Source organism: Panthera onca, chromosome A1 (genome assembly GCF_046562875.1).
Source record: "Panthera onca isolate mPanOnc1 chromosome A1, mPanOnc1 haplotype 2, whole genome shotgun sequence".
In the NCBI taxonomy this organism is placed as follows: domain Eukaryota; kingdom Metazoa; phylum Chordata; class Mammalia; order Carnivora; family Felidae; genus Panthera; species Panthera onca.
The window spans coordinates 129,630,213-129,657,228 of record NC_138339.1 but is presented as its reverse complement, the minus strand read 5'-3'; the positions used below and the strand labels follow the sequence as shown (position 1 = coordinate 129,657,228).

Here is a 27,016-nt window from a genome sequence, read left to right as displayed (position 1 = left end):
AGTTTGCAGAGTCTGCCCTAGACTCGTGTGCGCCTTTGGAACAGCTGTTCACAACATAGGATGGCAAAGCACAGGCGTGCACACATCCTTACACGTACCACAGTGAGGTGACCCACAGGGCTCATGACACACGTAAGAGGGAAAATGGAGATCTTAAATCCAACACAGTTCCACCAGACCCCCGCTTCTAAAAGACAATAGATTATAAAGATTTTTTTTGACGGCACTGTTGTGGTGAGTTTCTCTTTAAATACACACTGCAAAAATATTTAACTTTCCATTCTATGAATACTGTACATAAAAAGCTGTCTGCCTGTGCTACACTTTACACACATTCACTTAGCTGTCTTTATTCACCTACACACGATCCTTATTGAGGCTTTAGACCATATTGATCTGGCACTTAAAAAATATTGTATTAGTTGGTATTTTTTGAGTTGGGGAATGATGGTCATTCTTAAGGAATGATTTCGTTAGTAAGGCAAAATTATGCAATGGGAGATGTATGGAGTTTTGGTCGGTTAGGAAGCATGAAGATTAAATCACTAAGGGCTGTTTCATTCTGAAAACTGGCCATTGTTGCCAAGTTGCAGTATACAGATACAAGTAACTTTTCTGCTCTCTTAATCTTGAATAGTATGCTTCTGTTTTTCAGAATTGAAACATTGTCATCTAGGTACTTTAAGCTCTTAATGACCATCCCAGGAAGCAGATTGTCTTTTCTCTCCAAGGTTGAAGCTCAGCTTGGCCACAGAATGAGTATTAAGCTTCAAGTCCCTTGTGGGACCATGGATGGGAATGGAAGGGGTTGGGAAACATCGGATGCTCCCTGATGGAAATTTAACTTGTTTGCACTTTTGGTCATTGATATATGAAAGGTATGGGGTTTTCTGTTCTAACATTAAAAACCACGGTCTCTAGTTCCATGCCCTGGTGGTCCTGGGCTGGCCCCACGTGGTGGAGCTGCTGCCTCAGAGGAATCCTTCCCTCCACGTCGCGTCCCTGACCAGGCAGCTGCAGCACTGTATGGCGGGCCACCAGCTGCTGCAGTTCAAGGGCTCCACACTGGCCTTGGTCATCATCACCTTAGAGTTGGAGAGGCTCATGCCCGACTGGTGTACTCCTATATCTGATCTGCTAAAGAAAGCACAGGTAGACATCAACTTTGCCCCGGACCAGGCTCTCGGTTTTGCCCCTTGAGCTGATGCACTCTGCCCCCAAAATGGTACGCATCACCCTTCTTGGCCCCTGTGGGCTCCAGATGTTCTGGCCACAATGACTCTGTGAAGAGTCTACCTAAGGCCTAGGCTTTGTACACTTGGCATACCCTCTGGATGAGTATGGGGTACATGTTCCCTTCACTGGACCAGTTGGGTGGGTTTCTTGACAGTGAAAAGAGCTTTATCTCAGTGGCAGCCCTTGTTGTCAAGAAGATGGGGTGAAGTCTGGGGCATGTGCCCGGCTCAAGAGGAAGCACCCCTGAGCTTAATATTGCAGCGTGTAAATCTCAGACCCCTCACCTTTTATCTGACTGTATGGTACCGGGTACTGGGGTACCATGAGGGAGGCACTGAAGGATCGGAGTCTCTGAGTATGGACAGGGTAAGATGGAAATGCATAGTTAGATGAATGACAGTTTTACTGAGGTTGGAGGTGGATGTCCCTGAGATGGTGGGGTTAATGCTCTTGAGCCAAACAGTTGGACCTTCCTGAAATTACTCTGTGCTAACATTTAAGCACTCACTATTTTATTTGGAATGTAAAATGGTTCTGTTTCAAGGATGACTCTATTTTAATTACAGGTCAGTAGTGAGCAGTTGAGCCACTGCAAGGAACTTGTAAAGCAGCACCTGAGAAGTTTGTAGTCCTCTTCCTGCTCAGACAACTTTATTTCACTTCCCAGCCTCTGTGCCCCTACCCTAGTACCCTTTAGAGCATCATGGCAACCCCTTCTTGGTGGGATGCCTCTAAATTCTAGGCTTTATGGATCCTGTAACAATAAAGGAAGAAGGCACTGGAAGGCAGCTGAGAAAAAGCTCCCTAGTCTTGAGAAGGCAGTAAGGAGAAAAAAGGCAGGTCGGGGGTCCCTGTTGGGAAGGGTGGTCTGACAGATCAAGACCCTGCTCTCTTCTCTCCCATGGGTCCGAGACCAGCATGAATGAATGAATGGTCATACTGCAGCTTGGTTTTCCCTTCTTCTCCAGCATGGACTGGTAGGGGCCCCTAAGGGAACTGGAGTCAGGCCAGCAGTGGGCCTTGCTCAGGACCGAAGGGCCGGGCTGGTTCTGACTGACCAGCTTGTGCTGCTCCACCTACGGAGCTGGCCAGGTTCTGTCAGCTTCCCAGACTTCTGGGAAGTGTAGCACTTCAAGTGCCAATGACCCTGCCCATCATGGCAAAAATGGGACCGTTTCTCCAAATGAATGTCCCCTGACTTGGCCATGACTTAGGTCTTCTCTTCATAAGACCTGGATCATAAAGTATGCTTTGTTCAATGTACAGTAACTTGGTCAAGCTTCACACATGTTTGTCCTTTGTTACTTTTAAGCAAAGTAGTTTACTACCTTAGAGGAATTTTATGTTTAGGAATGATCTCAGCAGCTGACCCCTGATGGGGAAACACAGCTCTGAGAGCTTTAGGTCGAGATGAGTAGGTTCTGAGGCTGAGGCTGCTCCCAACACGGCACTGCTAGAAGGAGATGACTGGCACAGCCGTGAGGGAGAAGCCAGCTGTCTCTCGGGCAGCAGGACACTACAGAGCCATTGTCTGGGCGGGAGAGTCCAGCAGGCAGAGCTGCCCCCTGGAGCTGTGTAAGCAGCGTCGGGAACACGAATGACAGAACCACACATTTCACAGTGATTTCTGAAGTCTTGCCATCCTGAGCAGTTTTTTGTAAACAGGCTAAGCTGTGAGGAATATGACCTGCTGCTAGATGCAGAGAGGTCACAGACCAGGTAGACTATAACAGTGCGCGTATGAATCTCTACCTATTGTCCACACAAATTTGCCTGGTGGAGCTTCTGTAAAAATAAAGTTTAATTCCTTTCAACCTCATCAGAATCTTATTTTAAATGTATTGGATATCCAGCATTTAAACTCGATAGTCACATACACTTAGAATACCACCTCCTGGGTCCCAGCAACAGCTGTCTGTAGTCCAGCACCAATGGGGAGGCTGAGGCACAGCCTGCTGCTCACGGCAACCCCTCCCAGGGCCACAGCTGCCCCCTGCCTCCTTCCTTGCGCTGGGAGTGAGGACTGGGGGCGGGGGGAGCAGGGAGTACGGGCTCATGCTGAGCACCCACCCCAGCTCTGGCTCTCTCTGACTTTGGAGAACTGCAGGGAAGTCTTGACCTCTTAACTAGGGAGCTCTGAGTGGAAGCTGGGTCCTCAACACTAATCTCTCAGAGAAAGGAGAAGGTGGACCTGTGTGTGAACCCTGTATTGAGAAAAGGGACAGCCCTGCTTCAGTAAACAGTATTGCTCTTTGAGAAAGCAAACTTCTGTGTTGCCAAGTACCACTTGGGAGTTTGAGAAAAGTTTTTAGGCTGTTGAGGCTCACCTTGGGATTCCAGGTCCCATCTTCCTCTCTCCCTCTCCCTCTCCCTCTCCCTCTCCCTCCCCCTCTCTTTTTAAGCAACTCCTATCCCACCTCAGATCAGAGATTGGGATTGTTGTGGTGGGAGAAGTATGGACACCATTTGTCTTGTTTTTGTCCCTGTCTACAGAAGGGGAGGGATTGGTGAAGGACTGTAGCTGCAGAAAATGGAGAGGAGAGAAGACACGGGCAGATGGGCTGAGAACAGAGTAGGGGAGCGTCCTGGGCCTTTTTAATACTTGTCCAAATATTACTTCCCCCAGATGGGTGAGCGAGCTGTACAATGCTGTTCCCTCTACCAATGTCACCTTTGTCTCCTCTGGTTTCCTGGAGGGTCTTTGTCCTTCAAAGCTCGGTGAAGACTTTGCTTCCCTGCTAGCTGACTCCCCACAGGGAGAGCTGAGCTGAACGTTCATTAGGGGTGTCTGCACACAAGTCTCCCCGGTGTGCTGTCACCTCCCTGACCTGAGTCTCCCTCTCCTTGTTTTGGTCTTCCCAGTGATGAACCTAGTGCCCAGTAGAGAAAGCTCCTCTGCAAATGAATCCACAAGCTTGTCATCGCTTCCCTCCACCACTGGTCTGCCCTTTCTCAGCCAAATATCCACCTACCAGGGCATCCCACCTCTACCAAACCATCTCAGGTCCACCAACCCACACTTTTGTGTGTCAAACTGCACACTTCAATTGTGGCTACATTTTCACTATAAGTCCATCATCCCACTGGGTTGCCAAGTAGCAACTGTAGCTCAGGAATCAAGGGTACGGGCTACCAATAATCAAATCTCAATTCCACCAGTTAACTAGCTGTGTGACCCTGGGTAATTACTCTACCTCTCTGCCTTACCTATAAAATGGGGGGGAAATCGTACCTGATCTTGGGATTATTATGAATATTAGAGGAATTAATGCACGTAATGCAATTCAGAACAATGCCTGACACACCATAAGAACTCAGATGTTAGTTGTCCCATGTCAAGCCTCTTCCACAAGGATGTAAACTCTTAAAAGGCAGCCCTTCCCTTCTCTCGTGGCCTGCACCCACTCACACACGCTGAAGATTGATGGACCATAGGCTCTCTCCTAACTATGACTCTTTCCTCCATCCCACACCCATTCCAGAGCTTTTCACAGATGCCCACAGCAGGAGTCACTATTGAAACACAACGCCTATAGAAGCTGGCCAACCCCACAAAGTTCACAGAAAAGACAAGCTGTGTTTTACCACAGTCGTAGCAGATTAATAGGCTAGGAAACATGTTAAATCAGAAAAGCTACTGCCCAAAAAAGACACCACAAAAACTCAAAATAAATGCAAAATTTAATGGGGAAAAAAAAAGAGTACAAAGTGAATGGAAAGGAACAAAAACAGTCAATGTATGAAGGAGTAAATGAATTAACAGGTGAAGCAGTTTTAGAAAAGCATGTTAACGTAACAGACGAGCAAGCCACACTTCCCTTGGGCCTCTTATCCAGTAATATGAGCCCCACTTAACGAGCACCCACACACAGACACATGGAAACATATGCAGTCAGTCTGCACAATTACAAACCACCTCAATTCAGGTTACCCATCACCAGGGTAACCATTCATGCCGGTTCGCCTGAGACCGTTCCAGCTTACACCTGTTGATCTGGCATGATTATTAACAGGACCTGCTTTCACTCTGAAGAGTCTCAGTTTGGACAATAAATTACATGATTCTACCCAAAACCAACGTAGCTAATGAGAGACATGATCATAAATGCCAGCATGACCCCACTGACAGTCCTAATAATGCCAAAAGATTCTGAAAAGAAGAGGCAAATCAGATCCTGCCTACAAGGGTCACATCCCTCACGGGGTAGCTTGTTAAATAACGGCACGTTTTAAGCTCATTTTGTGCATCAAGGATTAATTTGGTCTCAGCTGAAGATGATAAACTTACAAACACAAATAGCCCAGGGAGAGAAGGGTGGCAAGGCTCACTAGAGCCGATGGTACCTGTGGAAGCAGCTCAGACCCCAGAAAGTGTAAGAGTGACAGGTCTCCCGAGAGATGCTGGGAAGCCCTGCACCCATAGGAAGGTAACCAGCCACAGTTCCGACCTTCCAGTATGCCCGAGCTGCAGCCCACAGGCTGTGGTGAATGGGTGGCAGGAGCTGTCCACTCCAGAGTCCCCAAATCGGCCCGTGAACCAGGAATCTCTGTTTCTTATATAACCAGCGAATCCTCTGGGTCACTGAGCCTCATCTTCAGAAATACATTAGCTGACAGAGGCGATCTTACAGGTCATGCCTCAGCCAAAATGAATACATTCTCACACATATAATCCCCCTAAAGTCAAGCCACCGACAGTCCACATGTGCCTTAGGTATACACTGATTTGCCTTTTGAATGCCCACACTGAAGCCCCTTACAATCTGGATCCACCCCTGGTCACAGCATGACACTTTGAGCAGTTGCACTCCGGACATCTGTAAGACCTTCTCTGCTCCTGGTGAGGAGGACAAGGCTGCCTTTTTCCTGCCGTGCCTCTGGGGACACACACACGGCTCGCCCCTCCTCCCCACTCTGAATGGAACCCCATCTCAGAAGGGCAGGACGAAGCCAGGACTTGGTCCCGGAAATCAGTAAAGCAGGCCAAGGCAGAAAAGGGGGAAACAGCGATGGGAAGGAGGACAGAGGACATGAAAAACAAACGACCAATCCGACAATAAATTAGCGCGACTTCCCAAGGCTTCCGACTAGGGAGTGCACTAGACTGTGAGCTGCCTGAGGGCAGGGCTGCGTGTTATTCTGAGTACACTGTATCTAGGACAGTGCTCCATCAACATTAAATGAAATCCTTTCATCTACTCATTTTTTATCTATTTCATCACACCATATTCTCAGCCCTGATACTCGCAGTGGCTCGCAGACCAACAGGAACATCGGAGAATCAATACTGCCAGTACTTCCTCACAATGATCCCCTGAAGAACGCAGTGGAGGTGGGAAAGCTCCTTGGCTGGTAGTGTTTTCTTAAATAGTCCACATACATCAGACACCTTCGTGTCTTTGCCTTGTGAGTCGGCCAGGAAAACAGAAAACAACGACCTTGAGATAAAAAAACGACCTTTTCCCGGCAGAGTACTCTTTGCATTAGGAATATGCAGGATTGGTTTGGGGGGGTCTTAGTTGGAGTCAAACACTTAACACACACGTGGAGTGGTCCCTGTGTATGGGTAGCACCTGTGGAGCACACAGACAACGGCTTTGGGCTGCTGTTCCATTTACGTCCACATTTGAAACACTGCATGTGGTCTCCTTCGTGTCCCACTTTCATCCATAAAGAAATTCCAAACACTGTCATCACAGGATGTTTATTACCCACCTCTCCCTAAATATTATAGGGATACTTTATACATAAGAAAGGTTTAGAGATATTTTTAGTTTTTAAAAAATGAGGGAATCTGGGTTACTTATGAAAATAACGGGAGAGGATATTATTTGTCTTTACGCTTGTGCCAAAATAAAAATTTAGAAGTATCTTAAAAGTTATTATTGAAATTAAGCTCTAGGTTAGAAAAATTAAACTGAGGGGGAATCGAGCGAATTTTGCAGCATGTATACCAGACCACGCGGCCACACCTAGGGCACCGCGTGAGTTGCCATCTTGACGCTGAACAATTAGGCCGAGCATCGCCGGCTGGGGCCTTCGCTAGAACGGCACATAACTGCTCCGTCAAGGAATAGTGACACTGTAAATGGAAGACCAGCCACTGGCTCTGAAAAAAATAAACCTTGTCAGTTTTGGATTCCAGCATTCATGGCTTTGACGTGTTTGCATAGAGAGGGTGGCCCACCAGGCCCAGGGCAGCCTGGGGGTGGGGGTAGGGGACAAAGCAAGGCTGTAAACACTGGAGTCTGTACCGGCTCCCAGTCCGTCCTCACACCATGTTATGGGAGAAGAAGGGTCACAAGGTGTAACTCAAGCAACTTAACACATGAAAGTCTAAAGTCCGCTCTTGACATGTAAGTCTGTGCGTGCGTTAACTGAAAAATAAAAATAAAACAAACAAAACAAAAACAGACACATTAAAAGATACGCAGACGACCAAATCAAACAGAAACAAAAGAAAGCAAGTTGGCTGCTGGGAAAGGGCAGTCAGTTTGGCATTTGTGGCAAGCAAAGCAGAGAATTTGCTTTAGTTTGTGGCATTCCAGGCTGAGGGTCAAGATCTGATTGGGAAGTAATTTTGCAAAAATGGATTAAAATCTAAAGACCAAGTATAACCAATCAAAGCAATCCAACTCAGTGGTCATGAACCACCCCCCCCCACCCCGAAAGCGCTCCTCACATACCCCATTCCCCTGACCAGGACAGGAGGAAGGGGCACTCCAGGCCACCTCACCTACCCAACTCCTGGCCTCACAAGGCCAGCATGGGAGGAGAGGTCTCTTCCGGAGGCCAAACTGACTGAAGCTTTCTGGCATGCCCAGCAAGCAGAAAAGACCTGTTTCCCAGACCCAGGCCACACTGGGAAGGCAGGGAGACCCAACACCACAGACGAACTCTCACCCCGAGAGCTGTGCTGCTGCCCTTGCAGCCAGCCTGCACCCCACCTCCTGGCCCTGACCTGGCCACACGTCCGTGTCTTCAGTGTCTGAGTAGTTTCTCCATAGTTTATCTCCTAGGAGACTCTGCCTGTCTTTTCTGAAACAAGATGGCCCAGACCAAGCTGGCAGGGAGCAGGGCACAGTCTCTTTAGATGCCAACACCTGGGATGTAGACCCACACACCCCTTTCCAGGAGAAACTGGATTCTTAGCCACTAGCTTGAAACCCACAGAGATTCCAATTCACAGAGCCCCAAGGCTCACCAAGCCAAGAGCTGGACATGAGGCTGGGGCTGGAAGCAAACGCAAAGCAGACAGCAAATTCACATGGTTGAGGGAAATGTGGGGCTAGGGTCCTCCCTGGGGACAGGCAGGGGGTCATCTCTGCCAACAGTGCCAGCAGATGGGGTGGGACACACCAGGAAGCAGGACGAGGGAGACTATAGAAAGGGGGGGGGGGGGGGAGGGTCTGTCCCAAAGCAGAGGACAGGCCTTAGGAATAAGAACTAGCATTCATTCTTAAATGCCTGGCTTTGTCCCCCTCATCTCTCCCAGGAAGCAGCTCAAGAAGGTTTTTTTCCTCAGATGTCTCTGTGCTTATGTGCCCTGGGGGCTGTGTGTGTTGGATGACAAGTGCCTGAGTCTGTGCATGTGACAGGGCTGGAGTGAGAGTAAGACTGTGTGCATGGGTGTATGTGTGCTAGGGAATGGCAATACTAGGGGCGGGGAGAGTGCTGATGCCACAAGCAGCGTCCCAGAGCCACGGCTGGCTACCCACTGCATGGCCTTAACCACAAGCCTCCACTGCCACCAGGGAAAGAAGGGCTTGAACACACACATTCCCAAACATTCCAAGAAGACATGAATGTCCAAGAAACTCGAGAATGAGGACAAAAATGGAATCATCTGCTTAGTTCCTCAGCTGATAAGCGAAAGATGGTATCTGACCCAGGCCAGGGGCAGGGAGAAGCAGGGATGGACGAGATCCCACAGCGTGATGAGGTACGGGACACTGAATGAAGTAGTGTGGAGGAGGGAGACCCCCTAGGAACCAGGGCATCTGGACTCTGGGTGAGAGTGTGGAAAGAGGCTTTGAAAAAGGCTGAGGAGAAATGACTCGGAGTTGCCCCCACCTGGCTAAGAGGTTCACTGCACTGCGGGAGGCTGGAAGCCTCCTGTCCTCTCTCTTCCAACTCTAACTTCTACTTGAAGGGCAGCTCCTCTCTGGAGCAGGACTCCCAGAGCCCCTTCAGGGAGCTGGTGTCCTTCCTTCCACCAGGCAGTGAGCAGAGTGCCCGGGGGCCAGTGCTGCCTGGGCTCAAGCATCCACCTGCCAACCAATGTAGGTCCCACATCCACTGTAGAGACTAAGGGGGATGCACCACGCTGCCCAAGCAAAAACCACAGGAGATTTTGGAATCTGAAAATGCAGACATTCACGGGTCCTGCCCCTCTCTGGGCTTGAAAGCCCTTCCCTGAGACCTCTATACCCTTTTAGGCCTGTGTGGCCTGGACTTCACCATCCCAGCTCTGAGGGGGCGGCAGGAGGGGGAGGGAGAGAGAGAGAGAGAGAGAGAGAGAGAGAGAGAGAGAGAAAGAGAGAGGGAGACAGGAAGAAAGAAACAGAGACAGAGACTGAGACAGAGCCAGGAAAGAGAGAGACAGAGAGGAATAGAGAATCGGGGGGGGGGGAGGGGGTAACAAGGGGTTACCTGTGCAAGACAGAGCATGCACAAATACCCAGTATCCTGAGATATCAAGCTCACCAGTGAGAAGAAAAGAAAGGAGGGCAAGAATGAAGTGGGAAAGCGGGTGGGACTGAGAGCCAAATGGTGACTAGGCAGAGCATGGGCGAGAACCAAAGTAGACTCAAGGAGCCAAGAGTAGGACAGAGTGGGTGCCCAGGAGGGAGCAAGAGCCAGCGTGGGCAGGAGGCCCACCACCTACTTCTTCTTGTCCTTGTCCTTCCTCAGAGGCTGCTGCGAGGTGGCGTGCAAGGCCTGGGACTGCAGGGCCTCCACCGCGGCCTTTCTGCGGTTGAAGGCGCTAGTCTCCTCCTCCAGCTCCCTGCGCTTCTCCTCCACCTTGCGCTTCTCCTCCTGGTGGACCCGCTTGAGGTGCTCAAACTTCTCGTGCAGCTGGGAGCAGAGGAGGAACAGGGGCTTCCTGTGAGCCTGGCCAGGCCCCGCCCTCCCTCACCTGGCCTCTCCCAGACCTGGAGCCCACACGTACCTCCCTCTCCTTCTCCTTCAGCTCCAGCTCTGTCTCCTTCACTTTGTTGACGAACATCTGCCTCATCTCTTCCTCCTTCCTCTGCAGCTCACTCAGGAACTCCTTGCGCTTGGCCTCATAAGTCTCCTGCAGACTGTGGAGACACACAGACAAGAGGCCAAGGGTGGGATTGCAGCGGGACGGGATGGGAGAAGGGGGATCACTTGGGCACAGGAGGGGTGTGGGGGTTCCGGGGTCCCCACGCCCCTCCCCCTGGCTCATGAGACACCCCCCCGTCCCCACCAGGCACAGCTGCCAGCATGGCAAATCTGGCCGTGGCTGTGGAGATGGGCTCACGCCCCACGCAGGATGTCACCTGAAGGGCTGGCTGTCACCATCGCTGTCCTGGAAGCCCATCTCCTCCAGCTTGCAGCGCCGGTACAGCTCGTAGTGCCGACTGTGGGTCTGTTCTCGGAGGTCCTCCATGTTCACTCTGATCAACATCTCCCGGAGCTTCACAAAGTCACAGTGGTTCTCATTCTCCACTGAAAGCATAGGGCCCGTGGGGCATCAGGTGAGCACACACACAGGTGGGCACAGGGAGGAAAGGACACAGGAACAGCAGTCAAGTGTTCCAGGCCGACTCCATTGGCAGCACAGGCACTGGACAAAGGGAGGACACAGACCAGGAGACTGAGTTTAGGCCCACCACCTGGGGATGTGCTCCCTCTAGTCACTTACCCTGCACCACTCCCCATGGGTACTGCCGTGCTCGGACCAGCTTGTTCCCCACCTTCACCTCCTCAGTGCTGCCTACCACAGCGAAGGGCAAGTGCGCCTGGAAAGGAGCCCAAGTATGGGTGAGCATTGGGTGGACAGACTAATGGACAGACCCTCCCTCACTATCCTGGACCCCAGGGAAGGGATGCCACACCTGAACAAGGCATGGCCAGATGCTTGCTTCCTGGCTCTCTTTTGGAGAAGTATCCTAAGGCCTCCAAATAGGAGAGCAGGCTGAACCTGCACCCCCATCTTCCTCACATTTGAGGGGTTCTTTCAGACCTTGGGCTCCCTAGGGGCCATTAGAAGCTCCCTCACAGGACCTGCAAACCTGGCTTTCCTCCACGTTCCCAAGCTCTGGCATCTTACCTGCTTACTCCTACAGGTTTCAGTTCCTGCCCTGCATCCTTATCTTGTGAAACTTAAGCATGGGAAAGGCCCAGCACCAGCCCAATACCCAATTCCTCCCATCTCCTGGCCGTAGGTCGTAGGACTGGCTGGCTTCCAGATGCCCACCCACCCGTCTTTCCTGAATCCTGGAAATCCTGGGGAATCCTGGGGGAGCCAGAGTCTCTGGGGCTGCCACAGATCTATGCTGGCTCCAAGCCCCCTCTGGCCCTGAGGCCAGTGCCCAATGCTCACGTTCATGACTGCGTTAATCTCGGCAACAGCCTCATCATCAGTGGGAAACTGGTAGATCTGAACCCCATTGCTGACCAGCTCGCCCATGATCTTGATCTTGAACTTGTGGAGCTCACTCTTGGAGATGGTGTCAGCCTTGGCAATGATGGGAATAATGTTCACCTGCCAGGATGAGGGGTGAGGGGCAGCAGGTTAGTTCTCCCTGACTGTGGACAGCCCTGCCCAGACCACATCCCCAGGCAGAAAGGCAGGAGGCCAGAGACATGGAGCTGCTCCCATGGGCAGCCCTAGCCTGAACCCAGCCACCTGGGGCCTTTCTAATGGGTGGTACCAATTGACTATGGGGCTTCTTACAGCCCTGGTTCCCTCAAACCACCATCTAGCCCTAAAAACTAGTCCTCTGGGCAAACCCAGCTTTGGTTTTTAAATAAGAAATAATTCAGCTAGAAGAAAGGGGCTCAGGACCAGACTAAGGAGACAGAGCTCTACAGAAAGAACCCAGAGTGATGAGGGCCCACTGGAGCAGTAGGGAAAAGGCAAGAGAAAACAGGACCAAGCCCAGGAGCTATCTGCAGGCCCCTAAGCAGCAGAGCCCCTGAGGACCACAGTAGACAGTCACACTGCAGCCCCCAACTCAGCGGAGGACCATGAAGCCCACGGAACAAGTTTGGGGGGCAGGGTGTGTACCTTGCTGTCTAGTTTCTTCATGGTCACCAGATCCAGGGACTTGAGAGAGTGCCCAGTGGGCGTGATAAAGTAGAGGCAGACGTGGACCCTCGTGTCGTGGTAGTCGAAGAGTGAGCGGCGGATCTTCAGCTCCTCCTGCAGGTAGTTTTCAAACTGCGCGTCGATGTAGTCAACTATGGGCCTGTAACTAGAGACAGCTCCATCACTCCTGAGGCAGGCACTGAGCCGCAGGGCGCGGGCCGCCCCCAACCTGCTCTCTGTAGGGACAAGCGGCTTCAGTCTGGGGTTCCCTGTCTGGGTATAGGTGGCTGACCCTGTCTCCTAACCTCCAAAAGGGTCCTTGGGACCTCTGGCCCCCCATAGAGTGGAGGGCTTGCCGATTAGTGTGGGAGCAACTAGGAATTAAGGGTGCTTGGGCAGAGCGTTAGAACCGAGCCCACCATGGGGGGAGGGGGGCAGGGATGAGAGTAGGCGGGGCCGCCCTTCCCGCCTCTTGCCTCTCATCCTTATTGATCTGATCCCCGAAGCCCACAGCATCCACGATGGTCAGCTTGAGGTGCACGTTGCTCTCTTGGAGGTCGTAGGTCTGGGGCCGCAGGCGCACACACTCCTCATGATGACTGGCTTCCTCTGTCTCGAAGGTCGTGTTGAAGAGCGTATTCATCAGCGTGGACTTGCCAATGCCAGTCTCCCCTGGGGAGCAAGGAATGGAGGAGATGTCAAAGTTTAGAAACAGGACTGTCCCTGGCTGCTGGCTAGGATGGGTGGGGCTTGGGCACCTCAGCCTCCACACAGAAGAGAAGGGCAGGCCTCCAACTCCATCCCTCGCTGTCCCCATCCCCAGGAGCCACCCCTTCTTGGTGGCCTCAAAAACGTGTGGAAGAAAAAGCCAAAAGGCTGACTTGGACATAAGCCATGGCTATGTGGGATGTGAGAAATGTTTCCTCGGGGTGTGGGGAAGAGGCAGAGCCAGGCAGCTGTGGGATCCACTGGACATTAGCCTCTGCTAGCCTCAATGGGACCCATCACCTGCTCTGCACACCATCGTTCCTGGGCTGGGGCTGGTCATGAGCCAGGGTCTAAAGCCATCAGTGGCCTCCTGTTCCAGCTAGCTATCCGGTTTAGGACAGGCTGCTTCCCAAGGGGAACCCACAGCCCAGCAGATGCCAGGGCTTAGGCACCTGCGGAGGGTGTGGCAGAGCTCTTTGTACCGTTGGCCTTGAGACCCATGGAACCTCCCAGAGCCTCCCTGTTTGGGGCTGTATTTGTTCAGATGCGTGCTGGAGCTCTCGCATGGTATTATAATAGGACAGTCTTGTTTACCATAGTGTTCTTAACACACAGTAGGAACAAGAGTGAATGTTTTAAAAATAAACACACAAATCTAAACCTCTGTGATAAACACTCTCAGTTTACAAAGCACTTTCACAGCCCTGATCTTGTTCACTCTTCGAGGCAACTGGAGTCAGGCCCCCAATATCTGTTCTTGACCCTGGCAGAGACACCAATCAGTGCCTCGCCATGACCCTCAAAGTGTCTCTCTGCCTAGGAGGTCCCTTGTAGCTCAACAAGTGGACAGGGCACAGAGCTCCATCCCCTGTCTGAGGCTGCCCCCTGGCCAGACTATGACACGTACCCACGCAGAGGATATTAAAGCTGAAGCCCTGTGTGACTGACTTGCTGACGAGCTGGTCCGGGAGGCTATCGAAGCCCACGTGGCCACCAAGGGAGAGGCTCCGGGGCTCTGGCTCTGCATTCTGCCAAGAGAGAAATAGGGCAAAGCAGTGAGCCCACCGGGGAAGAGGGACCATGTGGGGAGAGGCTAAACCCCAGTGACATGCACCACCCCTGCCCTTGCCAGAGTTCTCAGCAAATCTCAGGACACAGTGTGAGTCTGCCAGAGCTCCAACTCCAGGACAAATTTCCACACAGGAAGCCCAATGTGCCTCAGGGCCCCTGATCCTGTCCTAGAAAAGGGCTTTCACCCATGGCTCTTCTCTACCTGGGCTGGCAAGCGATACCTGGGCCTGGGGCATCTCCTGGCACAGATGGCCCACGGAACTATCTATCCTGGTCGCCATCCCTGAGGGTTCACCTGTCCTCCTGCCCAGGAAGAGGCCCCAAATGGTTCTCCCATCTTAAATAAAGATTTCAAGAGGCCAAGGTTGGATAGTGTGTATGTTCCTGTAGCCCCCTCTCAGACCTCACAGACACTCCTACTGAAGCAGGATTCAAGCAGAGGCAGGCCTGGTCTGACCCCCTCACACCTGTTCTCCATCAGGGGGCCCTCCCTCATTGGGCTGGGCTCACAATCCTACATGTGCACCCCTTGTTCGTCATATACCCAAGCATGGAGTGCACAAATGGGCCCCGCTAAAGGGGCTGGTGCTCCCTCACACCCACCACTGGGTCTCAGGGCTAGTGTCTGAGGCATTGTGACTGAGGCTTCATCCCTCCTGCCTCAGCAATGTTCTCTAGGGATTTCTAGGCTCTGGCTCATACCACCGTCCCACACCCATTCCAGCCCTGGTTGTTTAGACAAAGGATTCTGGATGAGAATATGGAGGTCTGGCCTCAGGAGAGAGGCAGGCAGCAGGTCCCGAGTGAGCTAGGGCCACTGGAGCCTATAAAAAGAAACCAGCAGGACCCGAAGCAGAGGGTCAAAGTCAGACTCCAATTTGTGCGGATAGTTTCTCTGCTTCCCTGGGAATGGGGATAAAATGTTGTCCTCCGAAGGAAGGTTCCCAGGCTCAGCTTTCCCTGGTTTGGCCCTCTTAGGGGGCTGGCACCAAACAGCTCCAAGTTGGGCAGAAACATGTCTCCTCCATTCTTGAACCCCTCTGCCCTGACTGCCCATTAGAAAGAGCAAAGACAGGGAAGGGCAGTGAGTGTGAGTACCATCCTGCCATCCTGCCCACAGCTCCAGAGGGGAGGAAACAGGCCCAAATGGAGGCAGCCCTAGGAGCTACTGATCAGCAGACAGTGTGTGGCTACCAAACAGTGGATATGCTGGGTGCCTACCCTCCTGCACAGTGATCTCCTCAGCACCTGAGCACATTCTGACTTCTTCGTAGTTGCAGCCTGTTGACTTAGCCTGAACCCCTCCAACCATTCTTTCCTCCCCACCAGAGCCCCTGGCACACAAACTCCACCCTCTCTCCTTGACTAATAATGTTCCCCCCGCATCCCCACCCCTGCTCAGTCACTTTAGCCTTTTATCAATGACAGCCAAGTGTGTGCCATGGCAGCCTAGACTCCACATGGACCCTCTGAACAGTGGTACTATCTCCTCAAACAAGTTGGGGTTACCCCTAAATCTGCTCTCTGATAACGCTCTCTGTGCAGAGCCTCTGCTCTTACAGCTGACCCTTTCTCCATATCCCCTGTCCCCAGGGAATCGTGTCACAACCTCCCCACTCAAGCCCAGGTTGCCCCCAGGGCTGCAACATAAACCAACAAAGAGGCCCCAAAGGGAGCTTCCTCTCACTGGTGCCCACATCAGAAACAGTTAATGGAGCATAGAATGTGCTGGGTCAGGTCCAAACCCCACACACATGGCATCCTAGGCCCTCATGGTCTGAGGCCTTCCTCACAGGCTCGGCCAGGTTACCTCTGAATTTGTTCTTCTAACAGAGTCTGCTTCTCAGGGCTCCAGAACTCACTCTCCCTTTTCCCCGGCACCTGCTCTGTCCTGGCTCTATACACCTACATTCCAGACCCCTCACTTGGCTGTGACCCCATTTCCATGCACTATTAGTCGTCCTTTCTTTATGCATCCCGGTTCTCCAATTCTTCCATAAGCTCCCTGAGGTTGGCTGCAGGCGGGGGGAGGTCAGGCTTTCCACTCTTCCCACCCTCCCACCACGATGCCCAACATGCTAGACAATGCTGCCATTTATAAACTACTGAACACTGTCTTCAACTGCTGTGGCATCAGGGGCATCTGCCCACCTCACACAGAGCTTCATTATTTAGTCTCGGTTCCACCTGCTCTTGGCAGTTTAAGGATCAAATGGGGGACAGAACAGGGAGTCTAGAGCATTTCTCTTTGCAGGCAAAACAGAAAATCTCCAAAATTTAAGGCGTGCTGTGCTTGCAGAGAAGGCTATGTGTTTATTCATCCTCTTCTTCCAAGGGTGACACAATCAGGACGCAATCCAACATCCTGTAGCCTGCCGCCAAAACCCATCCCGTCAGCTGTGTCTGGGAACCACACGCGCGCGCACACTCGGCCACAGAGTCCTTGCACAGAGACAGAGGCCATCCTGGTTCTGCATTTCCCCCACTTCCTCACAGTTCCAGGCTTCAAAGGCTCAGAGCAGCACTCAGATGGGGGCTCTTGGAGAAGTCCACCTATCCTCACTCACCTGGCCCTGGCTGCCTTCAATCACACAACACTGCTCCCTCTGGAGAAGTGTGTGGAGTACAGGGAGGTGCTCATCCCCAGATTGCTGTCCAGGCTGCACTCTGTCACTCCAGGGACCACAGGGCTGAGGCAATCAATGCCTGCTCAAGAGCCTCAGGGACCATGGGACTATTGATCTCTAGGGCATGTGTGCACACACGCATGCATACACACAGAGGAGTGGCCTCTGGTCCTGAGGAGGGCAGATTGCTGTTCCTCCGTCTCAGGAGACAGATCTGACTTCCTGACTCTACCGAGGTGTGACTCTCACTAATGTCAGCCTCTGATCCTACATGTGGCATCAACAACATGTGATCCAAGGTGTGCTGCTCACTACAAAGTGCCTGGACCAGGTGTCTTTGCTGACCCAGCCTAGGAGGAGCCAGCAGCCCCCAAAGCATCATCAGCATGTCTGTTAATACAAATCAGAAAGAAACTGCAGATCTCCCAATGGCTGCCTGATGACCCTACAAATGCCCTGCAATTTGCAGCTAAGACCTCAGCTCCAACTCTAAAGGTAGGTCCTAATAGTCCTGAGCCAATCATCAGCACGATCCCATGACTGGCTCCAGTACAATCAGGTGACCCAGGATGAACTTTTATGATCATCTTATAACCATTAGGGGGGCTGGAATAACACTAAAGCCCACTCAGAGGACAGCAGCACCAAGAAAATCACAAAAAACAGAAAGCCAGCATCTGCTCTACCTCTGAGCTTTTCCTTTTGCCCCCTGCCATATCTCCCCTTTACTGCTTTCAGCTAATTGAGTGGGCCCATCCAGTCCTTGCAAATGAGGACATCTTGACTGCTAGGGTTTCCAAAGTGAGACTCAGAATGCAAAGGAACAGAGAAAAAGCAAGGAGCGTAAGGAAGGGAAGGAAAAAGTGTAGAAAGTAAAACGTCTCAGTGTTTACAACCAAAGGAATGAATGAATGCCAGATGATGACACAACACCTCACTGAGGACCACCCTGTGTGAACTAAGCCAAATGGTTTACGGTCTCCTACACGGCCCTTCCCCACCCTGTGTGGCTGACACCACTATAATTCCCATTTTACAGGTAAGGAAACTGAGGTGCACAGACACCAGAAAACGAGTCAGAGCAGAGCCAGGATTTGAGAGTAGCCAAGCCCTTGCCCTAAACCACCGTACTACACTACCTCCCCTATTCTTACAAGGCCCCCGGACTCCTTCATTCAGTCGCTCAGCACACACGCGCCAGTCCTGCCTGCCAGGTGTGCCAGGCCCTGGGATGGCTGCCAAGGAAAAAATGAGGACACCAGATCCCAGACCTCAGGGGCTCAATCGGACGCAGTTTAAACTCAAAGGGCTACAGAGGCCAGGCAGGTAATGTAAATGAGTGAAGAGGAAAAAGTACAGGAATAACAACAATGGTACTAACAGTTGTCGAGAGCTTACCACGTATGACTCTGAATGTCATCTGGCCCACACATCAGCCCTATGAGGTAGGCTGTAATATCACCTCCATCAGACAGATGAGACAATGGAGGCTCCAAGAGATGAAGTCATTTGCCCATGACCACAGTGCTCAGGAGGGTGAAGCCAGGATCTGCACGGAGACAGTATGACTGCAAAACCCACGCTTCTAGCCACATCACTCCGTGGCCTGCTGGCTGAAAGACCTGCTGACTTGGCTGAGTGTGGGGTCCCTCAGGGAGAGGTTAGGAGCGCCAGGGAACTGCAGAGCCTGTGCTCAGTCCACAATGGCCGTGGTTCTGCAACTCCAGCCAACTGTGGGAACGCAGGCCCAGTGCTGCCAAATCTTAACGATTTTTCCAGAGAATCCACAAATCTAGATTTTTACGTGCAACGCCCTAATTCTGAAAGGTTGGCAACCAACACAACCCGAGCACACCACTGGGGCCCAACACAACCTGTCTGAGGGGTGTACCTGGTCCGTGGCCTGACAGTCTGCAACGCCAAGTCTGGTAGGAGAGTGAGGTAGAAGGACAACACACTCGTGTCTCCATTCTTGGGGCACGGAGACCCACAGGAAAGAGCTCTGCAGGAGAAAGCTCCGCAGGAGAGAGCTCCGCAGGAGAGAGCTCCGCCGGAGGGGCCTTCGGCTGGACAACTCACCTCCCTGGCCTGCTGGCTCAGGGGGCTTCAACTATCCTCAAAGCTCCAGAACAGAGTTGGCAGCTCTGAGCCCTACATACACAATGGGAAACTCCACAGGACCATTATCCCCTCTCTAATCACTAACAAGCTTTTGGCTCCTGAGCCAGGCCCCAGGCTTCTGTGTCATCATTTCTTTGGCACATCAAAGACAACAACCAAAATAATAACTGCTCAGGCCGGCTGCATTCCTCCATGCCCAACCGTCCAGAACAAAGTAGAGAATGGCATTTTGTTATACAGCCCAGTGGATAACTAGGACGTCATCTTCCTGACCAGGAAACGCTCGCTCCGAGCTTTCTGGAGCAGCCCTAAATGCCAGCCAAAAGGAGATACTTCTTTCACCATGAAGAGAGGTGGGTTTGGGGGAGAAACCATGTCTGATGGCTTGCCCACACAAAAACAGGATTTTATCCAGAAGAAATTGGAAATCTGCTGAATGTGTGAACTAACATAGCCAAAGAAGCTGTGAGTGGATAAAGAACCCTGAGATCAAACCTCCCAAACTAGGCTGGTCTTTGGGATGGGAAGAGAAACGGTAGCCCACTGGAAGTGTACCTGACTCCTGAATCCTGAACAAAGAAGAGCTCCCCATCCTAGGGCTTCCACAGAGTTCTCTGGTGCCTCGGTCTTCGTACAGTTTTCTCCCCCAGGCTCCTGGGCCTAGAACCCACTGGCCTGAGCACCCTGCTAGGCAAACAGGAAGCCCACTTGCCAGGAGAGCTCCAGCCCTAGGGAAGCCCTATTAATTGTTGAGCAATGGACCCACGAGTCATTGCGCCACTGGGAGCCTTCCCCACCCATGTTCCTGGCACAGACTATCCAATCCACAGCTCTAGCTACTCTAAGCAGCCTGGGCCTTAAATAGCCAGAGCAGAGGCTGCTGGCCAGAACCCGTGGTCATAGCACAACTGTCCTTGAGTCTGAGAGGAATCCTAGGAATTTTCCCAGGAAAGGCTTAGGCTCATATCCCAGGATTCCACAGCAAGCCTCTAAGCCCAGGTCAAAGGTTACGGGAAATAACCAAAGGGATGTGTGCAGGAGGGCAGGGGGTAGGAATGTTGCTATCCTGGGCCAGAAGGGAAGGATAGAGGCAAGATACACCTATCCATAATCAAGGGAATACCTAGGAACAAAAGCATCTCTCTCCTAACAGAGAAAAAAAACCTGGGGAGGAGAGGTGCCTGGGTGGCTCAGTCATTAAGACTGACTCTTAATGACTCTGACTGACTCTTAATTTCAGCTCAGGTCATGATCCCCGGGTCATGGGATCAAGCCCTACATCAGGCTCTGTGCTGAGTGTGGAGACTGCTTGGGATTCTCTCTCTCTTTCTCTCTCTCTCTCTTCACCTCTGCCCCTCCCTGCTCATGCATTCTCTCTCTCAAAATAGATAAACATTTAAAAAGAAAAAAAACCTTGGAGAAGACACGAGCATAGACCAAGCAGCACGGTGGCAATAACAGCACCAAGGTAGGTAGGCCCCAGGAGGAGGCCACCGTCACTCTCAAAAGGCCAGTCACCCCCTCCTGCATCCTGGGAAGTGAAGGGACTTTGGGTGCAAAACTACTCCCAGGAGCCTAAGGCCACCCCTATACTCCATTCTCTCAGCTTCCCTGTCTCACTAACAGGCACTTTCCTCCCTCTTCATGCAAATAGAAAGCCAGGGCCACTGCTTAGTAATATGGGATAATTTGTTGCCTACTTCTCATGACAAAATCAGATTTCCAAGAAGCCATAAGAAGTTACCAACTTCTGGGCCCAGCCAGCTTGCTCCAAGCCTAGGACACATACCTGCTTAGACTGTGTTGTGCTATCTGAGAAGGAGGGGTCCATCCCACCATGGAGCAGATAGGAGAGACACTCTGGGCCTCAGAAGCTACTGGAAACTCATGAGTTCATACTGTCCCACTTGGCTCAGGGACTCCAGCAACAGCTCCCACTGCTTTGCAGTTGGGAAGCCATAACTGATCTGGACATCACTGGAAGGAAACAGACTATGCTCCCAAGTGAATGAGACCCCACCCTTAGAAGGGGGAATGGGGACAGCAAACATGACCCTCCCCTCTCCAATCCCAGGATGGATGCTGGTGCTGGGAAGGGGCAGAGAAATGCAAGGGCACCAACAATGGCCAGTGGATACTCAGGGCTGCTGTATTATAATTGTCTGTCACTTGCTCCATTCATGCCAGCACCAGGTTAAGTATCAGGGTTGCACCCTGGCCCCACAACCAGGTCTGGAAAGTGGACTTGAGTCCATACCCAATGGTCCTTCTGAACCCCAGGCCCCAGGGAGCCCAGACCTAGGAGGCCCCTCAAAGAATAGTTTGAAACTATGATCTGAAATAGACCCTAATTCCCTCCTCCCCTGGTTCTATCCCTCTAATGTGTCCTCCAGCATAGGGGCCACGAACTGCCTGGAAGCCATGTGTTCTAAGGACGAGAATATCTAATTGCCTCAAGACCACCCAGGGCAATTAAAGTGAAGTTACAGGGTACTGCCTGGGTGACTCAGTGGGCTAAGCATCTGACTCTTGATTTTGGTTCAGGTCATGATCTCATCATTCATGAGATCGAGTCCCACATCAGGCTCCATGCTGACAGTGTGGAGCCTGCTTGGGATTCTCTCTCCCTCTCTCTGCCCCTCCCCTGCTCATGCTCTCCCTCTCTCAAAAAAACAAAACAAAACAAAACAGATTAAAAATAAATAAATAAATAAATAAAATCAGATATCTTTAAAAAAAAAAAGTGAAGTTACAGCCAAGACGTCCCTTGCCCTGTTCTCCACCTCCTCTTCCCAACCATGGTTCCTCAGGTGAGTCCTGAGGATACAGATGGTCCCAGCAAAGAACACTCCAGCTCTATCATGATGGCAAACTGCCCTTAGAAAATATCCTTTCCCCATGTGCCTGTGTCTCCCTCCTGACCTACACAGCTTCACATCGGGTTGTCTGGCAAAGCTTGAGCCTTGCGAGCCATGCCTGGGGATCTCAAGACCCGTGTTGGAAGCACAGGGGCAGGAAGGCTGCAGAGGCTGCAGGGGACACACGGAGGCCAGTTAGCCCTCAGGCCCTTTGCTCTGTCATCCTGCAGTTGCTCTCTTCCAGTAGCTGGACCCGAGCCACAGAGACATTCATGGTAGTTAATGCCCCAGTACGCACCTCCACCTAACCCATCTTAGGGCCCCAAATTCAGAGGGCTTTACCTTCTCTGTCATCTCAAGGGTTACTTGGGTGCTGGGATTGGGTCTCAGGTCCAAACTTGCCAATGGCCAGAGACTGCCATCCTCACCCAACCACAGGCTGCTGGTATCAACAACCTGATGGGCACAAAACATCCAGAGCCCTCTATGCCACCCAAAGCTTTTCACAAAAGTCAGGCCCTGGGTCAGGGCCTCCATCCATTTTCTCATCTTGTTGGCACTATAATTAGGTTCCTTCTTGCCACCTTCTCTGTTCAGAGCTTAGTCAGTCCCTTATCATGTGCTCCTTTGCATCACCAGTGCCTTCCCACCAGCCTCCCTGCTCTGACCCATTCCAAACAAGATCCCAGGCAGACCTTCCTAGAGTTGACATCCATAGCAAGGCCCGCTGCCCATGAGGGTGGTGGGACAGAGCTGCAGCCTTGCAGGTGGTGTTCACTGATGATCTCTCGACACCACCAGGGCACTGAGAGCTTCGCAGACGTTCCTTGCTGTGCTCTCATTTCTCTCTCAGAATGGCTCAGCAAGGAGGTTCCTGGCCATTTTTACAGGACAGGGAGATACCAGTCCATGACAAAGCCCTACTGCGTGAGAGGGTTGCCTCCCACACCCCTTCCCACCAGCTTTTGATTCAGGGAGGGAAGAGGCACTCCTTGGATAGCCTGCTTCTTGGAGAAGTGTCAAGATTACAGGGGTGACAACGGAAGTGACAGATGGTGCTGGGGATAAAGCAGAGATGGCGGGGGGGGGGGTTGGGGGGGGGATGACTGGCTGGGAGGAATGCCAGGCATGAGGCTGCCATGCTCACGCTTCTTCCCTCTCCCCCTCATAGCTCCGCCTTCCCCCAGCTCTAAAGCCTCCCTTGCCCTGGAGTTTCAGCCCTGCCCCATGAGATTCTGACAGAAGGAACACAGGAGATGGCCATGGGTGCAGGAAAGTCTGGAACCCATTAAGGAGTCTGGGACCTAGGAAGGAGGAGGAGCAGAACAAGAGTGGACAGGAGTTGGGCTGCTCAAGGACAGCAAGAGGCAACAGAAACTCCCCAGAGCGCTGTCCCAGACATACACGCCCAGGAGATGTCAACCCTAACCCCGCGGTTGACCTAGGGTTGAGCAGGGCCTAGACAAGATGTAAAGGCTACTGATCCTGTTTATATCATGCTATGTGGGCAATAGGAACCCAGCACATAATGACCTTGAAGTACAAACTCCGTATGCTCATCTAAGCTCCAGAACGGGACAGTTCCCAGGCCCTCCAGGGCTGGGCTGACCACCAAGCCAGCCTGGGGTGGGGGCTGGGAGGCAGTGTAGACCTGCCAAAGCTCAATCAAATCATAACCTCATGGTCAATGCTTAACACCAAAATCAACCCTGCGGCTGGGAGACATCTAAACAGATCTCCAAACATGCCACAGACTGCAATTAACCTTCCACAAACTCTTTGAAGAATATTAGTATGGTTGGGTCCATTTTATAGCAAGATAGAGAAAGAAATGATTTTCCCAGGATGACAAGCCAGGAGAGCAGAATGGAGTCCAGACTCTGAAATTCAGGCCAAACCCCACCCAAGGTCTCCACCCAAATTCAACCCCATACAAGTCCTCCCAGGAGGCTGCCGGCTCAGAGCATGGAGGGTGTGGAAGGCGTCCACCCAGCCAGCTTAACCTGACATAGTCACCAAGGCTCCTGGACAGCCATACATACCTGAGTCAGTCCTGTCTCTGTGCCTTGGCCCACCATGGAGATAATACCCGAAATCCTCACAGAAATGCCAGCATGGGAATCTGAGGGAAAGGCCTTTTCCACTCCACCTCCTGGAAGTGCAATCAACCCCCTCAGCTCAATTCTGAGGACAATCTCTGGGTGTGCAGTGACAGGAGCCCTAGGGAGGGGACCATGGAATGGAGCAAACTCATTTTCTGCTGCCTTCCTATACAGAGGACCAGTTTCTACCTCCACATGGACACTAGGTATCATGTGTCATTTATTATGTCCTTATCACATGCCAGACCTTGCTCTACATACTTCACCAGGATTCTCTCGCTGAATCTGCCCAATAACCCAAGGAGGAAGGTAATATTTTCATCCCATTATATAGATGAGAACACTGAGGGGTTAAATAATTTTCTCAAGGTCACATGGCCAATAAGTAGTAGACTAAGATTCATATCAGACAGTCTGATTCTAGTTACTCTGCATACCGCTCCCACCAGCAAGACCAACTGTTAGGGTAACCTCTGACCACAGACAAGACTCAGACATAACTTTCTGGTCAGCTGGACACAGAAAATGTACACAGACACACATGCACAGATGCACAAACACTGCCAGATCTCTTGGCCTCCAGCTCATCAGCAGGTCTCTTAGGATTCAGAGACGGCCCTCCTTGGGTACATAAATTCCAATTTATAGTGCAGGGGTGAGGTAAACCTCTGATTCCACTCCTCCTGTATTTAAACTTACTTAACTGACACAGCGCTCCTTCCTCAATGGGAATAAAACACCTCAGTCTAGAATTATGAAACCAAGAGCTCCTGCTTCAGTTATGCATATTTCCAAAGTAGACCAACAAATGTATTTTCAGATTAAAGGGAAAATTTACATACACTAATTCAGATGACAGTATTTATAGCATTAATTACATAAGTCCTGACTCCCTTATTTAGCCCCAGAACCAATTCCTTATCGGTCACATATTCAACATTTCCCCCTCCCCCCCAACAGCCCTGGGCCCTCCCTCCCCCTTCTCGCCGACCAGGGCCTCACATGCTGGCAAGAGGACACAGCTTCCTTCACTGTCACAGCCCAGCCTTTCAGACACACCCAGATCCAGCCTCAGACACCATAGGACAGGCAGACACAATCCCTAAAAGGCTCCCCTCCCCCAGGTGAATTATAAACACCTTTAGAAAGTTGACTATTGGTGGGCTCAGCCCTAGAGAGACCCCTGCAGGGACCACCCGAACAGAGAGCCCTGCAGAACGCCTTCCGACTGGGGCCCAAACAAACATCCACTGGGCTGTATCCAGAATCGCTGGTTCCTGGGGGAATGGCTGCCTCAGACCGGACCACTGAGGTGGGACCTGCCTGGAATCGCACCCGGGATCTGAGCGCTTAGGCGGGGAGTGGGGATGGGAGAGGAGTGGAGGGGGAAGGCAAAGAAGGCCCAAGGTCTTCGGGATCCAAGTCTGCAACTCATTGGAAAGACTCCCTAGGATCCTTTGGGGTTTCATCTTCACAGGCTGTGCCCATCCAACAGCACCTGCGCGGCTAGAAATCTCCCCCCCCCCCAATCAGTGCAGAAACACCCCGGGAGATGTGGGGGTCCGGAGGATCCTGGATCCCCCCCGCCCCCCTCCCCGGCCTCCGCGGCTCCTGGGCCCCCAGTCTGTCCTCGCACCTGGTCCGAACCAGGCAGGTATTTATTTGCTCCTTCCCGCGAAGGGGGTCTGTCCCTCGTGCGCCCAAAGTGGACGCCCCCTCCCGACGCCCCGGGACCCCGCGCTAGCGCCGCGAAGAGCTCGTTCGGGTGTCCCCGAGCTGACAGCCCGCCCGGCGCCCCCCGCCAGCTGCAGGGCGGCCCCTTCCCAGCGCCCCGCGCCTCTCGCGCGCGCCGCGGCCCGGCAGGGCCCTCACCGAGAAGCGCTCTAGGTCAGTGGCCGCCATGGCTATCTCCGCACCGGGCGGGCGGGCCGGGTCGAGCACCCGGGCCGCGACGGGGACCAGCCGGCTGCGGGACGCGCTCCGCCCGGGCGGCTGCGGCTGAATGGATCCAATATGGCCACTTCCTGGAAACTCCCCTTGGCGGCGGCGGCGGGAGAAGTCGCGGAGCCGCCCCCGCCCCCGCCCGCGGGACCGGCCTCCCCGCCCGGCCCCGCCACGAGCGCAGCCCGAGCCCCACTTGGACGGCCGGGGGTCTCCGCGGCGAGGCGGGAGGTGCAAGCTGCGAGGGCTGCTGGGACTTGTAGTCCGCGAGTTGGGGGTCCGGGAGGGCAGTGCCTGGGGGGCCAGGGGCCGGTGCGCGTGTCTCTGGGAGGCTGGGGCCGAGCCGGGGTGGTTGTGGCTGGGCCCCCGCGCGCTAGGAAACCAGTTCAATGGTGAGGACAGTGGGGTGCTGCGTGCGCCCTAGGGGTATCCCCGACCAAGCCGCCTCCACCCCGTCCGAGGCTTCAAATGCGCTGGGACCACCGAGCAGAGTGTCGACAGGCTACTTGCCGCCGGTCAGGGCCAGGAGAGACCGCCTCAGCCTCGCACTCCCGTGCCCTAGGCCCCCACCTGATGCTCTGGTCGGAGCCAGGGCGGGACCTGGGGCGGGACCCGCGAGTCTGCCCAGGCGGCCTTCCTGGGAAAGGACCCAACCTTGGGCTCCTGCGAGTTGACTCCCCGCAGGATGCTCTTTTCACCTCGACGGTCAAGGCACCAGAGTGCAAGTTCTCCTCGTCCTGCTTGCCCCAGGGGCTTGGGGCGACATAGTAGTGGAATCTAGGCTCTGTGCAAAGATGATGACGGATCCCAATGCATGCACATTCTCTCTGCTGAACTCACTATTGAAAACACACACAAATCTCAGAAAAATAACACTTCTGCCCAAGTGTTGGCTTCAGCCGGCTCTTGTCCTTTTCACTGACTAGCCACACAAAATTTAGCTCCAAGTCATCTAAAACGCTCCTTTTTCTTTCCTCCCCTTCTGCCTCTCTGTTCTCCCTTTGGGAATATGGCAAGGTTTGCCTCCACTGGCCTCACCTCGGGTCATTCCACCCTCCATACCTCCTCCTC

At 52.6% G+C, this 27,016-nt stretch overlaps 1 protein-coding gene across 7 annotated transcripts; it reads right to left on the bottom strand.

Moving 5' to 3' along the window:
* SEPTIN8 (septin 8) lies at positions 1-26,016 on the bottom strand. Of its 7 annotated transcripts, none has more exons than XM_078451142.1 (10): positions 25,877-26,016; positions 14,133-14,253; positions 12,994-13,189; positions 12,497-12,683; positions 11,810-11,971; positions 11,129-11,225; positions 10,764-10,932; positions 10,409-10,541; positions 10,124-10,314; positions 1-1,137 (listed from the first exon to the last, which is right to left on the bottom strand). In XM_078451142.1, exons 1-10 carry the CDS (start codon positions 25,904-25,906, stop codon positions 972-974), a joined length of 1,452 nt encoding a protein of 483 aa, XP_078307268.1. In that variant the 5' UTR covers positions 25,907-26,016; the 3' UTR covers positions 1-971. The 7 variants fall into 7 exon arrangements, with proteins under 7 accessions (XP_078307268.1, XP_060492158.1, XP_060492162.1 ...); XM_060636175.2 differs by lacking the exon at positions 25,877-26,016 and adding an exon at positions 23,945-23,966 and having other exon boundaries at positions 12,497-12,677; XM_060636177.3 differs by lacking the exons at positions 1-1,137; positions 25,877-26,016 and adding exons at positions 4,900-7,345; positions 23,945-23,966 and having other exon boundaries at positions 12,497-12,677.
* Between the last annotated feature and the right edge of the window lie 1,000 nt (positions 26,017-27,016).

Coding starts and splice junctions, on each gene's coding strand:
- SEPTIN8 (XM_078451142.1), bottom strand. CDS start 25,906: ATGGCGGCCACTGACCTAGAGCGCTTCTCG. Junction 13,190..14,132: donor CTTTAATATCCTCTGCGTGG/GTACGTGTCATA, acceptor CTTGCTCCCCAG/GGGAGACTGGCATTGGCAAG. Junction 1,138..10,123: donor AAGGACAAGGACAAGAAGAA/GTAGGTGGTGGG, acceptor TGCTTTCTTTAG/CAGATCAGATATAGGAGTAC.